This window comes from Chaetura pelagica, unplaced genomic scaffold (genome assembly GCF_000747805.2).
Source record: "Chaetura pelagica isolate M959 unplaced genomic scaffold, ChaPel_1.0 scaffold79, whole genome shotgun sequence".
NCBI classification, from domain to species: Eukaryota; Metazoa; Chordata; class Aves; order Apodiformes; family Apodidae; genus Chaetura; species Chaetura pelagica.
The window spans coordinates 3,594,074-3,610,476 of NW_009969339.1; the positions used below are offsets into that span (position 1 = coordinate 3,594,074).

The following is a 16,403-nucleotide window of genomic DNA, read 5'->3' on the forward strand; positions in this document are numbered from 1 at the left end:
AGAGGTATATAAAGTTGTGAATGGCAGTAAGGAAACATTCAGAAAATGATTAGGAAACAGGTTAAGAAACAAGTTGTAGAAACATTTTTACACAATGTGTGATTGGGTTGTGGAATTTACTATTTGGATAAATTTATCAGAGAAGAATCCATTGAGTAGTATTGGACAGACAGGAGCAGACAGAAAGTTGATGAAATCCCAAAGGCAAACAGCAGCAGAAGCTGGCAGAGCCCCCTGAAAGAAGCATCACTCTAAACTTGTAATTTTCTTTTCTTCTTTCCACAAGCCTGAACTTGGACTAGATGAGACCTTTGGCCTCACACACCACAGACATTATGTTCTTCTTTGTTTCCCTGCTTGTTTAGTGCTAGAATAACAAGCACACTGAGAATGTTAGAAGGAAACCAGTGTATAGGCTAGTAATGAAGCAAGTGGGATTCAGCTCTGTAGTGTACTCTGGAATAACTATTTTATCCTATGATTTATTCTATCCTAGCTACTCAAATGTACTGACATAAAAGCGTAAGTTTCTGTAGCCTATTTCTGCAAGGGAAAAGTTGTTTTCAGATAACAAGACCAGAAGGGAGAAATTATTTATGTATGAGCTTTCTGCTTGTCTGTAACAGAGCTGTACACCCGTGCTCAGCCTTTGGTTTGAGAGGATGCTTCAGGACATACCCACAAGAGGCAAAGAAAGGACTGCAACACTTTTACCTAGGCTAGGGCCAAATGAAACATCTTGTTTGTTGACCATCATGTGTATAGTTTCTTTAAAGTTCATCTGATTGCTTTAAAAATAATGGCAAATCTATCAAACGAGGGGATTTTATTAGCAAAAATTTAACAGTTCTTTTTGCCTGAACAACTCTTAAATGAAGAGAGCTGTGTCTGTGGGTCGCTGTGAGGCAGCTGGGGAAAGCACTAGAGGGCTCCCTGCGACCGTCGCTGCCTCCGGTTCCTCTGTCAGAACACGGGGACAGCTCTGGAAATAGACAGACCCAGTATATTACATGTGGAAGTTTCCTCACAGAACGTGAAATAAATATATGCATTTATCTTTTATGCATCTCGGATCCAGGTTGAGAAGGTTATTTTCAGGTTCCTATCAATCGCTTTGAAGTAGTATAATTTTTTAATTCCTTTTAATTCCTACCAGGGGTTGCACTGTTTTCAGTGGCACTGCACTGAACAGTTATGTCACAGTAAATACTCTGCACAAGGAATAGAACGTCACATATCTGAGCTCTCCAAACTGGAAGATTAGTTTGTATCACTGTTTACTGAAGAGATGAGAGCTTGAAATAAATGAAGATCAGTGAGGACTATGTTGAGAACTTTTTATCTTTCCTCTTCCCCCCTTCCTTTTTTTAATGTAAGGTCACAGTTAGAAGTTCATGGAAGAGGTAAATGCTTTTAAGAGTTGTTCTTACACTGTTGGATGGTACAAATTCTATAGCAGAGCTGGGCTGAACAAGATTCCCTTTACCATATAAGATACCTGCTATAAATCTATCAAAATTGAGTGAAGAGCCCTAAAAGAGGAGTCGTTTATTCCCTTTTCCTATTCTCCAGCTATTGTAGCATACATTTTCTTATTTGAATTGGGTATGAAGAGAAAGATGGCACATCCTTCCATTAAAGATGGATCTCAAGGTTAATGTCTTTTTAGGTTCTTATAGTAAGGTGTTCTACAGTAGAGTCTCCCACAGCTAAAAAAGAAAAGTCCTGTGCTCTGTTCCCAAGAGCTAAACTGGAGCTGAGTAATTTCAGGGGTTCCATAGGAAACTGAAGTCTATAATTGCTCACTTGTGGCAGATTCTGTAATATAATTCCAAACTATTAATTGTTCCTATAGTTCTGTTTTAAATTCAACTTATTAGAAAGGCAGTGGAATTTAAAGTTCTTGTAGGGAGCAACTGCCTTGCCTTAATTTTTACATCATCTTTGCCTTAAAAAAAACCTGGGCAGGGTGAATTTCAGTTGTCTGGTCTTAGACTTGTGAAGAGATTAATGTGTACACCTGACTTCCTCTCTATTTAGCAGCATAAAGATGATTGGTGACCTATTTATTTGTTTATCATTCCCTTTAGCACCTTAGAACACAGAATCCCAAGAAAGTGCTAGTATATTATTGTAGCAGAAGTTTTTTTTAAAATAATCTAAGCTCTGGCTGTGTTCTGTCCTTGGAGATCCCCCCACTCCTCCTGAGAGCCATTCCTGGCTTTTCTTTTCAAGAAGAAATTTATGACAATATTGCAACAATGAGGTAGCTTTTATAATCCGGTTTATGTCTAATTCAATTTGAAGGACTTGGGTATAAAGCCTATTTTGTAAGTTTTCCCGTTCTCTGCATGGTGAAATTAAGACATTATACATGCAAAAATCTTGAAAAATAAGGCAAAAAACAAACAAACACACAAACCCCCCCTCATCTCACCTGCTGTTCAGTCAAAGGAGCAAAGTTGAGCCAAGCACTGAAAGTCCTAACTTAGTGTGTAAAAAACCCCCACTGATTGCATTTTGTTTCATGTTATTGTCTTATATATCACTATGCACTTTGGTTTTATTGCTGTAAAACACATATTCACCCTCTTGAAAGTTCATCTACTTTTTTGTTTGTTTGCTGTAAAAAAGACAGCTTGTACCATTTTATAGATGTGTATTTCCTTTTTTCCTGTAGTTTTTTTAAGTTAACTAACTTAAAATAACATCGAATTCAACTAGTAAAAGGTTTGATAATTAGCTGTGGGTTAGTCATGTTTTCTAAATTTTAAAGCTGCCCTTGCTCCTGGCTACTTGCTGACTTCTGAGATGGTTCTGTTGCACTGCAGATATAAATTATATTTATTTTGGTTGTAATTAATGAATCATACACTAATGAGACTGTCTTCTCCATTTTTTCCTTTTTAAAAAATCATCTGACAAAACATTTCCATGGCACGATGACATGTATGTGTATATTTAGTATTTTACATTGTTATTATAGTTACTTCTTATTTTTAAGTTACCAGTTAAATAATTCTTGATTAGTATTAGTTGCTCATTTGTTGGGCTGATTTCAGTTTTGCCTATGTGCATTATTATTATTTTTTTCCCAGAAAAAAGGAAATATATAGTATACTTTACTTATTTTTAGTGCTCTTTGTAATTCTTGGACTACATTCTTGGACTAGCTCCTCAAGCTTGGAGACTGGTGCAGATAGTTAAATACTCTCCCTGTTTTCATGAGTACATTCTAACATTCTAAGTTCTTTAGTTGTTAGTGGGATTAAAAAATAACTTTATTGTAAAAGGTATACTATTCTGAATTTTAATTTCCTTTCCTGTGTTGGTAGAAGTCCCATAACAAAGGGTACAGTGAGCTAATTGTTGATGTACAAGTGAAGGAATTTTTTTAATTAGTGATTAATTAGGGTAATGGTCACCATTGAATTTGTATTTTGCTGCTCAGTGTTTGCAACAGAGGATCTTTGCTGACCAGCAGACTTTATCATTTAATAAAACTGGCAACCTCTCCAAAAATGTGGCAAAGACTTGGAGCTTATTTTGTGTAAATTATTTTGCTAAATGTACTACATTAGAGCTATTCTCTCAGTCTAACCTTTAAATCAATTATTCAGCATCTGGTACATGCTAGTGCCTCACCTTCCCTCCATATGAGATAAGCAGACAAAGGGGGAGAAAGAAAAAGTAGCAAGGAGTATGATTTGTGTCTTGGGGGAAAATCAGAGGGGAAAAGGAGAGAAGTTGCAAAATTTTAAATAAACAGCTGTAGAAAGAACTATGCCTTTCCCTGTGACCAATTTTAGTACACACAGGGATCTTCATTGCAAGTTGAGGGAAAGGTGTTTTAAGCTGCGCAGTAAGTAGTTCAAGAGCTTCACATCAGTGCATTTTTCGTCATTTTTGTTAAGTTTGTTAAAACAAAACTATAGTTACTAAATAAAGGAATTGTGTATGTGAATACTCTGAGTAAGAATTATTTTCTTAGTTCATAGGAAGAGGAGAAAAGAGTAAAAAAAAAGGCACTGCAAAGGAAGTAGGAGATAATATACTGTAGCATGGTTAGATAAGGAAAAATTACTTTGCTTTTGGAATTTGTCTCATTCTAGTATCTTTCTACTTTTAGATAGCCCAGTGAAAGGTATCTTACTATCTTTTCTGCTAGCTTTGCTGCAGAGGTTGTTACCAGTCAATACAGGATAGTTACTTCTAAGAACTCTGCAGCAGTTCTTCCAGGAGTAATTTTAGCTCCACCAAGATAAGATCAAAGTAGTAATTGCTTGAGTTTGCAGCCTTTGTGATAAGCCTTAAGACATGGGTGAGAATACTTTTCTATATACTAAATATTCTTCTTTGGTGTGTTCTACATTAACTACTTCAACCTGTTATTTTAGGATGTATTTTGCATTAAGACTTATCAAAATTCTGAAATTTTAGACAAAATATATTTAACACTAAATACAAGACCGTGTTTCTCATAAAACTAAATATATATTAAAGTGGAATGTTTGCATAGTTAATGTGTGTGTGTGTGTGTGTGTGTGTGTGTGTGTGTATTTGCAACTAGGATAAATTTTCCATTATTTACCTCACTGTAGAATAAGGAAGTCATGGATCACTGTAATAGTTTCTGTGGATGGGATTATAAAATCAAGGAATCTGAAAAAAATCAGTGTGCTTTCTGTGGAGGCAGCCATTTGCCTTAGTAGCTCAGCTTTATGATGGTACTTGATGGTGCTTGCAATTGTGCTCCTGTGAAATATGATGCTGTTCTGATGGATAGGTGAAAGCAGCAGAACTGTGGCTGTGATAAATTTTCCATTATTTACCTCACTGTAGAATAAGGAAGTCATGGATCACTGTAATAGTTTCTGTGGATGGGATTATAAAATCAAGGAATCTGAAAAAAATCAGTGTGCTTTCTGTGGAGGCAGCCATTTGCCTTAGTAGCTCAGCTTTATGATGGTACTTGATGGTGCTTGCAATTGTGCTCCTGTGAAATATGATGCTGTTCTGATGGATAGGTGAAAGCAGCAGAACTGTGGCTGTGAAAGTTCAGGCTCAAACTGGTTATAAATCAACTGAGCTACTGATATAAATGTCTCAATATTGCACATTGTGCTTGCATCATTTTAGAAAATGCTCTTTCTGGGAAAATTACCATATTATCTGTGCTTTGGAAATGAGGGGGTGTACATATGCTATGAATTTGTGTATAAACAACATGCATTTTCAATGCATTCAATTTTTCTTTTTTTCTAGTAGATATGTTACAAAAATGTTTTGTATTCCACATTCTTACTGCATTTTTGTCATAAAACATCAGACAAAAATCCTCTTCAAAATTTCTGCTTTGCACAGACAGTTCTGTCCTTGAAAAGATGGGGAACTGATCACAGATGGCAGATGTTAACCATCTTGTTTAGTGCAGTAGTTGAAACTTTAGGTACAGTAGCAATAAAGAGTATTAAAATTCCTCAATTACATGATGTGGGTTGTAATTTATTTTGGAGTTCTAAATTAGGAAAACCTTGGAGAGAAGTCTTGAAAGTAAAACAGGGTTTTTTGTTTGTTTTTCCTATATTATTATTTTAGAGACATATTACTATGTATCTCCTTTGGTTGGTGCCTTTTTTTTGGCTCTGACTCCGATGGGGATTGTCATAGCTGCCAAACACCCAGCTACCAGAACTGTTCTCCATTCAGGATGGGAGCCTGTTATAACTGCCATGGTTATAAGCAGGTAAGTCTATTTGTCTTCCTTTGTCTTGATAGTCACCCGTTGTCTATATATCTTATTTAACACCTGATTGTACTTAAAAGAAGCATTTAAGGAACTTCCAGAATGCAGTGTGTGAATAACTTTAATCTTCCCAAAACGAGGAAGTTACAAAGTTAAGTCACGGTGGGAATGTGTGGGGGAAGCTGCAGTAGCCTGTGGCAATGAGTGGCAGGAGTGTGCCGTGTCAAATGAAGAAACGGCAAGCTATTCATCTCCTCCAGTCAAGACTGCACACAGATCTAAGAGATTATTAAGTCGAATGAAAACCATAACTCTTAAAACTGGAGTGATTGGCTGAAATTTGAAGGTCTTTCTAATACAGTAAGCCAACTTTAATACATAAAAAACTATAGTGATGTTAGTTTCTAGTGAGGACAAGGCAATGGAGGTAGAGGTGAGATGAACTGCAAAGAAAATTGTGACCTGAAGATGTTGTAAGAAAGATTGCTAAAAAAGTTTTGAAATACTAATTAATGTAATTACTTGCCTTTTCTAAATATTGTACTTTGATTTTCAGTATTGGTGGCCTTATTCTGGACACAACTGTATCTGATCCTAACTTAGTTGGAATTGTTGTTTATACCCCAGTAATTAATGGTAAGACTCTTAACAGATTTATGTGCTACTATATATACATATACATACATATATATCAATATATATCAATATATATATATATCAATTGATATACCTTGGTTTCAGAAACGTCTACTACAGAAAATTTCTGTTATGCTAATCAGTATCTGGTAAATTAATTTCAAGTTCTGATTTTGATGTCAACAGTTGTTTACTTGAAAACCTAAGGAGTGCTTCTTGATCTTATTTACTACAACCATTAAAACATGCTAAGGAATGTAAGAAGTAGGAACCTAATGTATGCCTTAAGAAATTGCAAGTGTAAATATTGAAGTAGTATATTCAAATATTAAACTATCAAATACTGTATTGAAACAGTTATTGCTGAGGAAAATGTGGATTAAATTTTATGAACATCCAAGGACATTTTCAGAACAGTAGTTTACTGTTTGCATGTAATGTACATAGATACAAGAACTAACAAGGAAGCCACAGGCAAGTAAATAGGTTTCTCTAGAAAAATGTATGACATTTCCCATGCTTGCTGTGCACTTTCCAGATGTGTAAGAATGCATTTGTGAAAATTTGATCCTTAAGTTAAGTGGTCTATCTTCTAACAACAGTTAATAACTTACTAGACTAATGCAGTTTGAAAATGCTTTTTTCTTCCTGTAACATCACAGGGTTGATACATATACATTTAATTTTAATTACAAGGTATGTTCCCACTGTGTTGCTGCCTAGATGTTCTTTTCCCTTTTTGTTTTTCTCCATTTGATTTCTTACATTATTGTAAATTCCATGTGGGTGTGTTTTCTAAGCAATCAGTTAAATGAATTATGACCACTTGCTTTCCACCTTGATAATAAAATGTTAATATAGAGGTTTATTTTTTAACCACACTGCCTTTATATAATTAATTTTCCAGAGGTTGATAATGGAAATGTAGCAAAGCAGCACCAAAACATTTTTATAAGCTTTACTGCAGTTGAAAATTAGTTCGTCTATTGCTGCAACCATAGGGCAAGCTGTTCAGTAAGAGGAGGAAATAATATTGTTTTGACAGAAGCATGTTCTTGGCAAATTCATGTTAGCTTGTTTTACAGCTTTCATGTCTTCTGATGCTTATAAATTATCTTTTTAATAATTTGTTCTAATACTTATGTAGGAATATAAATTTCACTGCTATCTAGATTCCCCAGATCATCCTTTTGGGCCCCTTTTTAAAGATGTATTTTCTGTTTCCCCCATTGCAGCCCTGTGGTATTCTCTAACCTCCAAGATAATCAGTTTGAAAAATTATCACTGATAATTTATAGATTGTTCATCTAGCTCTCTAAGGATGCACTAAATTTAACTTGCCCTCAGGCTCTAATACATACCAGTTTGTGATCAGATATCACCATTTTTATGAAGGCAGTAGACAAAAGGAATTGAGTATTTCAATCTTTTGTAACGCAGGTTGCTTGTTCTTCTTTCCCATTAAGGTTCTATATTTCCTTTCTTCTTACTTTTAATATGAAGCATTTCTGTGTTGCCACTTATGTTGCTTGCTAACTGCAAATTAATGTCTACATTTCAGCCTTTATGCTTCCTTGCCTGCGCCTTGTCCTTACATCAATTCAAAATTGCAAGTACTTGCAACTACCTCTTGTGTGTTTCCATTTTGATTTTCAGATACATAAAGAGCAGGGCAGAAACAGTGATCTCCCACTATTTCTGCTTCACATCTGTAACTTTTCTTATAATAGTCCTTTTGGTAAACCCCTGGATTTGCTTCCTAAGAGAAGAGGATTGGTTTTCCTTTTTAGGCAGATGTACCAAACCAACACTGTTACCAGTGGTCCTGCTTTCCTAGATGACATCCCTTGGTTACAAAAGCCAACAACTCGTGATTTTTTTTTTTCTATTTCCCCATAGGCTTCTACCTCTGCTCCAGAACAGTACCATAATACTTCTGAATTTTCTCTGTAGATTCACTTATTCTCTATAGACTCACTGGATTCCAGACTTGCTTCTGTAAATGGATACAGGTCTTAGGGATATGCACCTCTCTCAAGGCCTCATGCTCCTACTAGATGTTGCAATGATGATGATCTTTTACCCTATAGCAGTTATGGACTGCTTTTGTAAATGGAACTGTGCATCCTGTTCAAGGTCTTTCTTTCACAGAAATTGGCTGTGATTGCCTGAATGTTTACATTTTACTTTTTAAACATTTTTTAGCTAATGATTGGCCATAAGTAAATAATTTTAATTCCTAATAATGACAATTTTACTATAAACATGCCTCTAGAAAGAAAGGGTAAATGTACCACTTTGTTTCTTATTACCTTTCCTAAGTTTAGCAACAGAATCATCCTTTTGAATGATCTTTAGAGAAGATCATCTAGCCAGAAGCTGTATGTAGCCCTGGATGATTAGCTGATGGGTCAAAGGATCCTTGAAGAATTAAGCATGTGGGAGAGAGGGAAATCTCTCCTTGCTATTGGAGGGGCCATAAGGGCTATTGGATCAAGCCAGGAAGGAAAGAGTCCTTCAAGAAGGCAGGGACAGTAAAAGGCATGCTAGTACTGTGGCAGTCCCACAGTGGTCCTGTGGTGATGATTCCTGTGATGATCGCACCACTCATGTTCAAAATGTTGCCTTTTCATCAAAGATTTTGTATTTCTAGACTGCTCGCAGGCTTCGTCATCTGCCCCCTGGACTATTACTCAGTGCCTGAGAATGTTATCTTCCCAGCCATACCAGGTGCCTTATTCCATTGTTCATCTGAATTTTTCATGCTTAGCTTCTTCTTTTCTTGTTATGTGTAAAGCAGTCTTTTCCTAGCTCTCAAAGTTTAAACTTCTTGACTAGTAATGGACCATATGTGACTTATTTATGGTCCTGTGCCTGTATTTCAGAATCCTAAACTTAGACTCAACACGTTAAGAAGTGAAACCTCATGCCAGGCTCCATTTTGGGGCTCGTAATAAGCTCGTAACTCGCCTAATAGGCCAAGACTAGAGTCTCGAAGTGCCAGCATAAGGTAAAGTCAGCCTAAGGCCCATAGCCTGTTACTAGGCAATAGTGATAATGATGCTTTTGCAGTGCCACTGGGCAGTGACAGAAGCACTAAGGATTGGAATTCTGGTTTTCCTTCATCTGCAGAAGAGGAGTGTAATGTGTGTTGTATGTGCATGTGCTAGCCTCCTCAACCTTCAGAATTCTAAGGCTAGAGGTATTTCTGTTGGAAAATAAAGAGAAAATGTGTTCTGTGTAGAGGATGCAGAGTGGGCCTGTTTTATGGTGCACCTCCTGGTAAAGGAAATTGTAGGTAGGCGATTTTTTTCGATTGCTGTTAGATCAGCCTCTCCTGGGTTTCATAATTCTACTGGCACCATTTCATATTACTGGTCAGTATAGTGTAGTAAACTGGAGTTTAGGAAATCTTTCAGTTAAAAGAGCACATCTGTTGACACTCATTTGCTGACATAAAAGGTGTGCTATACCACTTAACAGATGGTTTTTGAATATTACACTTGCAGAAAGCTTTCTCTACCAGTGCTTTCCTGGCCTTGGAATTCTTGTTGTAAGCCTAAGTAACAAAAGGACCTGAGGGTTTTCCCTCAAAATGCTTTTCAGATGCCCTTTCCTTTTTCTTACCTTTATGTTTGTTGCCCTAATTAGGTGTCTTGTAATTCAGAAAACCTGAAAGAAACAGGGAAAACTGAAAGAAATATTGTAGCCTGTTGGGACTGTGTCCAACCAAAATTTGAGGACACTGGAAATTTGTTCAGGATTTCAAGCTGTCGCTGTTGTGGTTTTTTTGGTGCCTGCTGCACCTTGAAATCCTGAACAGCATACATTGCAAAGTTGTCAGGTGTTAGTCTTCCAGTGTGTGCCATTAAGTAGCTTTAAACCTGGTCCTGCCTAGATGATTTGTGTGTTCTTAGATGTGTGACAAGTTACTTTCATCACAAATATTGAAGTGAGAAGCCATAAATCTTTTGGTTTAAGTAATATTGGTCTGGAGTCTGAGCAACCTCAAAGATTCCTACCTTTAGTAACAATAATTGAAAATATTTGCTAGGAATATTTAAATAGTTGTTAAGCAGACAGGCATTTATAGCCAGCTTTACTGCTGGTGGTCAGAAGCATTTCACAACTGCTCTTCCATTTTTCCCATTTTAGAAACATTTATTGAGATGAATAATTATTTTTTATTCTATGCTTCCTTGGATTAAATTGTAACTCTGCTTTTTTAAAATAAATACAGAGTTTTGTGGGTTTAGCAATTGTGGTACTTACAAACTACCTGAGATTTAGATGTCTGTTCTGATGTATTGAACTTCTGAATTAAATAGCTAAGCCCGAGTGTGGCTGTTCATCAGCCCAGACACTCAAGTTGATCTTTATGTTTTGTAATGGATGAGATGGTTAAAATTTGCAAATCCTCTTACAGCATCACAGTCTGTTGAATTTGGCTCAGGAATTGCAGTCTGCAAGTAACTGAATTCCTTTTGTGCAGAAAAAAAGATAATGCCTTGAACAATTACATGCTTCTGAAAATGCAGCTGAAATGAACTAAGATGCAGTTACCAGACAGACCCCCTTTCCTCTCCGTTTTCATTGTATGCTTAATCAAAACATTGTGAGATATCTTCTAAGTATTTGCTTTTCAGGAATTACTGGATGATAACAAACATGTTAGTAGACCTTATCCTACTTTCATGCATTTTGTAGAATGGAGGTTCTGCAAATTAGTTCTGAAAACATATGAAAATCAGAAATGCTTTGCAGGCTTTATGTAGAAGACTTTGCCTTTACAGACTGTTGGAAGCAATACTCTTCAAGGGTAACATAAAATGGTTGTAGTATTTCTTACTCTTTGGCTGTACATATTGTAAGATTGTTTGATATCTGGAGGGAATAAATGTAGATCAAGGAATATGAGAAACACATATGAGAAAATCTAACACAAATGTTACTGAATGTCTGTTTTCTGGGAGATGAAAGTTAAGCTTTAGTAGCATACTCCCCAAACCATACCTTTTTTATCTATTAGTGGGATAAACTGAATTACAAACTTTGAGGTTTCTCAGAGAGCTTTCACTGTAAATTAGGTGTTTTGGAGGATATGGAAAGAAAAGACCCAGAAACCATTTCTCCTCAAAAAAGAAAATGCATTTTTAATAACATACAGCATACTTGTACTCTCAGCTTTCACGAAACAAAGGAGTTGTTTGATTAGAAGATAATTATTATCTCAGACAGTTGAGCACCTGAAATTTGCCACTGTAAATTACAAGGGAAAGCATTAGTGTACCTCTGTGGTAGCAGAGCAATTTATTTTTTCTGTATCCTGAATGGGAAAGAATGTGATGGTCTCTGAAGGCACTGATACTGTATGAAAACTTTATAGTTTAGTCTTTATTTTCACATAAAAAAGGAGGAGGGTTTTGATTCTGGGTATTTAATTCCAATGCATTATTGGGTTATACTTTTACTATATTTTAGTTGCTAGCCTGTACACGTAAATCTGCATATTCTATGCTACTAGAGATGTGTGTTCTTTCTTTTATGTCTTACTCATGTTTTACAAGATTTCACTAGTTAGTACTTTTCATGTCAAAATTATATCCAGAATATTTTCATTTTTTTACACAGAATAACTTTTAATTAGTCCTAAAAAAGAAATTATCTGTTAAATGAAGCATAAACTACTCAATTTTAAAATGTAATCATTTGCATATATAATGTCTCAGACTTCTCTTAAAAAATATCCCAAGAGGAAAAGCTAATAATTTTCAACTGCTTCTGCCCCAAACATTTTTAAGTATTTCAATAAATGCTAGAAAGTGCAAAGGAAGATAAAAGAAATATGGATGGAAAAACAACATTGAAAAGTACTTAGTTAAGCTAGGCTCCTTTTCTAGGTATTTCAGTTGCATGAAAAATATTTTTAGAAGTTAGTGGTGTTAGAGTGATCAGGGCAAAGATTTATCTTGAATTTTATGAAGGATAATCTAATTACTCAAAATTACAGTTTTTGGTCACCATTGTAACTTAGATTCTTTTCCTTCATTTTTAATTTTATTTTTATGATACAAATTACATCAAAGAGCAAGCTGTTTAAGTCTAGAAAGACTAATTGGCACAGTTTACCATTTTTCACTAGGGATTGTATACAGGAGAGCAGAAAAGTGAGAAAGTACTTGCTTTTCTTCTCTTGATAGATTTACAAGAAAAATCAATTTGGGAATTTGTTGTTCTAATTCTTCCCTTTTGTGGGTGTTAATTGATTTTTGTCCCATTGCACAAGCTATATTGTAGATGCTTGGGAACAACATGGCATTTTGTCACTGATTATTCTCTCTCCAGAGAAGTGGATTGATAAAAATCTTTAACCTTGATGAATCGATGTATATAAGGTTTCTCATTCCTACACAGTTATATGTGTGCTTCATCCTGCAACTGCTCTTTAAAGTGGCACTGATCATTAAAGCTAAGTATGTAGGCTTTATCTTGTGGTATCAGTGCTTTCATAGGAAGGACTTTTCTTCAGGAAATTTTCTATACATATATATTTTTAAAAAATTTTACAAAAGGAAGAGTGAGATGGTTAACTATTTGAATAGTGCTTTGGGAAATTGCTCTTAGCTCTCATACAGCTATCTCCTAGTGCTAAACAAGTTCCTTTAAGCCAGATTTATTATTAATAAGCAATAACGTAGTTCATGCCCAGCCACCGTGGGTTTATGAAAGGGAGGTCTTGCTTGAACAGCCTTATCTCTTTCTATGACCAGGTGACCCACCTTTTGGATGGGGGGAAGGCTGTGGACATTGCCTACCTAGACTTTAGTAAGGCCTTTGACACCATCTCCCACAGCATTCTCCTGGAGAAGCTGGCAAGTCATGGCACAGACAAGTGTGCTCTTCACTGGGTAAAAATCTGGCTGGATGGCTGGGCCCAGAGAGTTGTGGTAACTAGGGTCAAATCCAGTTGGTGGCTGGTTACCAGTGGTGTCCCCCAGGCCTCAGTTTTGGGGCCAGTCTTGTTCAACATCTTTATCAATGACCTGGCTGAGGGGATTGAGTGCACCCTCAGTAAGTTTGCAGATGACACCAAGTTGGGCAGGAGTGTTGATCTGCTTGAGGGTAGGAATGCCCTGCAGAGGCATCTGGACAGGCTGGGTTGATGGGCCCAGGCCAATTGTATGAGGTTCAACAAGGCCAAGTGCCTGGTCCTGCACTTTGGTCACAACCACCCCAGGCAATGTTGCAGGCTTGGGAAAGGCTGGAAAGCTGCCCAGAGGAAAAGGACCTGGGGGTGCTGGTGGGCAGCCAGCTGAACATGATCTGTGTGCCCAGGTGGCCAAGAAGGCCAAGAGCATCCTGGCCTGCATCAGGAATAGTGTGGCCAGCAGGAGTAGGGAAGTGACTGTGCCTCTCTACTTAGCACTGGTGAGGCTTCACCTTGAGTGCTGTGTGCAGTTCTGGGCCTGTCACTATAAGAAGGACATTGAGCTGCTGGAGTGTGTCCAGAGGAGAGCTACCAAGCTGGTGAAGGGTCTAGAGGACAAGTGATAAGAGGAACAGATGAGGGAGCTGGGGCTGTTTAGTCTGAAGAAAGGAGACCTCATAGCCCTCTACAACTACCTGAAAGGAGATTGTAGTGATGTGGGTGTTGGCCTCTTCTCCAAAGTAACTTAGGACCAGAGGAAATTGCCTGAAGTTGTGGCAGGGGATGTTTAGGTTGGATATTAGAAAGAATTTCTACACTGCTGATGAACTTCACGAGATTCATCTTGACCCCATTCTCTAGCTTATCCGGTACCCTCTGGTTTATCAGGCACTCATCTCAGTTTTGCCTGGAAAATATTACTCTGTGTATCAAAACATGCAGTAGAAGGTCTGAGTTAAAAAAACAGCCCAGTGTGCTACACAGAGCACTGGATGGTCTCAGGCTAGTCTGTGTCAGCAGGACCCATCCAAATTCCTTAGCTTTCTTTTTTTTTACCTGTAATGAGGGTTATGAGACACAGATTTGCTTTGAAGTGTTCTTTGAGATGCATTGATGTAAAGTACTTTAATGTGGTTTTCAGAATAGCATGGTTACTTCTATTATTAGGAATTTTTTTTCCAGATAATGATTAAAACAATCATGCCCATAGGCCTATTTGCAAATATAGGAAAAAGTTTTGGCTCTACTTTGAATATAATTTTCAGTGCTTGGTAGACAAAAGAACTGTGCTAACATTTTTCAGAAGTATTTATTCTTGCTTAGCCATTAACTGACTCGACAAAATGATGAGGTTTTCCATTTTCTTTTTATGTTTTAAGTCATCCTTCACACTTTAGCAGACAATGTCTCTTCTGCTTATTGACAAAAGTAACACTCTCATCTGCTGTTCTGAAAGGAATGCAGTAACAGTTGCAGGGTTTTCCTTTTGAAAGAAATTATTTTCCTCTGTGCTGTAGGTCTTATGAGAATGGAAAGAAGCTAACACATTTAGTCTCTATTATTAATTATTTGCTATGATGACTGCAATACTGTTTTCCAGGAAAAAAAAATAAAAATCTGACTTAAATGTTAATGGAAACAGTCCTCATATATATCTACAGAGATTTTCATAGTATGAGCAGCTGCTGAGCACACAGCCATTTTATGCATTCAGAAGATGCTGAGAAGCTGTCTCGTTTTGTGTATTGACGTCTTCTCAACCTACAGAGTTTTGTCTCTTTTCTGCTTTTTGCAAGGATCTGATTAATCTGATACTGCCGAGGTAACTTCACATGCACAGTAACTGCTGTTACAAAACAAATGGAATATCTGTGTACATATTGAAGTGATTTATTCAATGCAAGCACAGCTTTATACAAGCCTTTCTATGACCAGCAGAATAATGAAATCTGATTCCATGCTGATTTATATCCCGAGTTTTTAGAGCACCAATTAGCCCTTTCAGCCCCCAGTTCCCTATGGCCTCATGTCCCTGCAGTACCTGTTCTCCACAACATTCTCTCCATTTTCCTTCTGCTTTCCACAACATCATCATTCCTTTTCTGTGTCAACAAACTACTGGTTGGGTAGGAGGCATCATGCCTAGCTCCAAGCTAGATGCCGACTAGCCAGATGGCAAGATTATGGTGCTAGCTATGCAGCTTGTATTACTGAGGGCACACTCTTCATTTACCTATCCCCTGTTTCCTTTTTTAGCTTGTTTAACCATACTTGGAGGTAATTTGTATCTCTGTCTTTGAGTTGAACATGGTTGAAATTGGCCCAAAGGTTCAAAAATTCTTAGGAAGAACTGGTAAATGAATGGCAGAACTGAAAAATAGTGGTGACTGCTGCTGTCCATCATCATACATTATTGGCTGATTGAGACTGAATGGGATGTATAGATTCTAGAAGGTTTTCACACTTTAGTACACTTGCCTGTCTTCTCTGAGTTAAAAATATGCCACTGATATTAGATTATTGAGACTCAGACCAAATGAAATCTAAAAGTTTTACTTAACATATGGGTGCTGCATTTCCATTTAGCTAAAATATATTGTATATGTTCAACCTAGCCGTAATTAAAATTGAAAAGAGAATGTTACACCTCTTGAAATCACATTCCACACTGGCTGATTTAATTAGCATATCAATTTCCTTTGCAGAGCAGATACCACCTCCTTTTACCAGTGTCCCAAAGCTAGGCAGTTTTGTTTAGAATCACTTTCAGTAGTTTTCAACTACTTTTTTTTCCTCATCTCCATGCTTAATAGGGCTTGGGGCATACTTTCTCTAAGCACTGATTATCAAAGTAAAAAGATTTTTTATTATTAGCTATCCATCAAAAGACTGACTACCAATCTCATGGCCTGTCCATGTCTCCTTTGTCCAGACAGTTTTTTTTATTGCTGTTTCAAATGGGGAAATTTCCATTTTCCTTAAGTCTTTTCACTCACTTAGTTTCATTCATTATTAATTAAGGAAAGAGGTCCAGATTGTCATATTTCTGATTGTCTGAATTTGTTGAAGCAGGTGATTATTAGTCACAAGAGG

General features: G+C 36.8%; 1 protein-coding gene across 1 annotated transcript in view; it reads left to right on the top strand.

The window, feature by feature from the left end:
- SLC41A2 (solute carrier family 41 (magnesium transporter), member 2) overlaps positions 1-16,403 on the top strand; it is a 49,624-nt gene that overhangs the window by 18,296 nt on the left and 14,925 nt on the right. The window contains exons 6-7 of the mRNA XM_010005791.1: positions 5,599-5,746; positions 6,303-6,382. Coding sequence (XP_010004093.1) covers positions 5,599-5,746; positions 6,303-6,382 — 228 coding nt within the window. The remainder of the gene's footprint in view (positions 1-5,598; positions 5,747-6,302; positions 6,383-16,403) is intronic.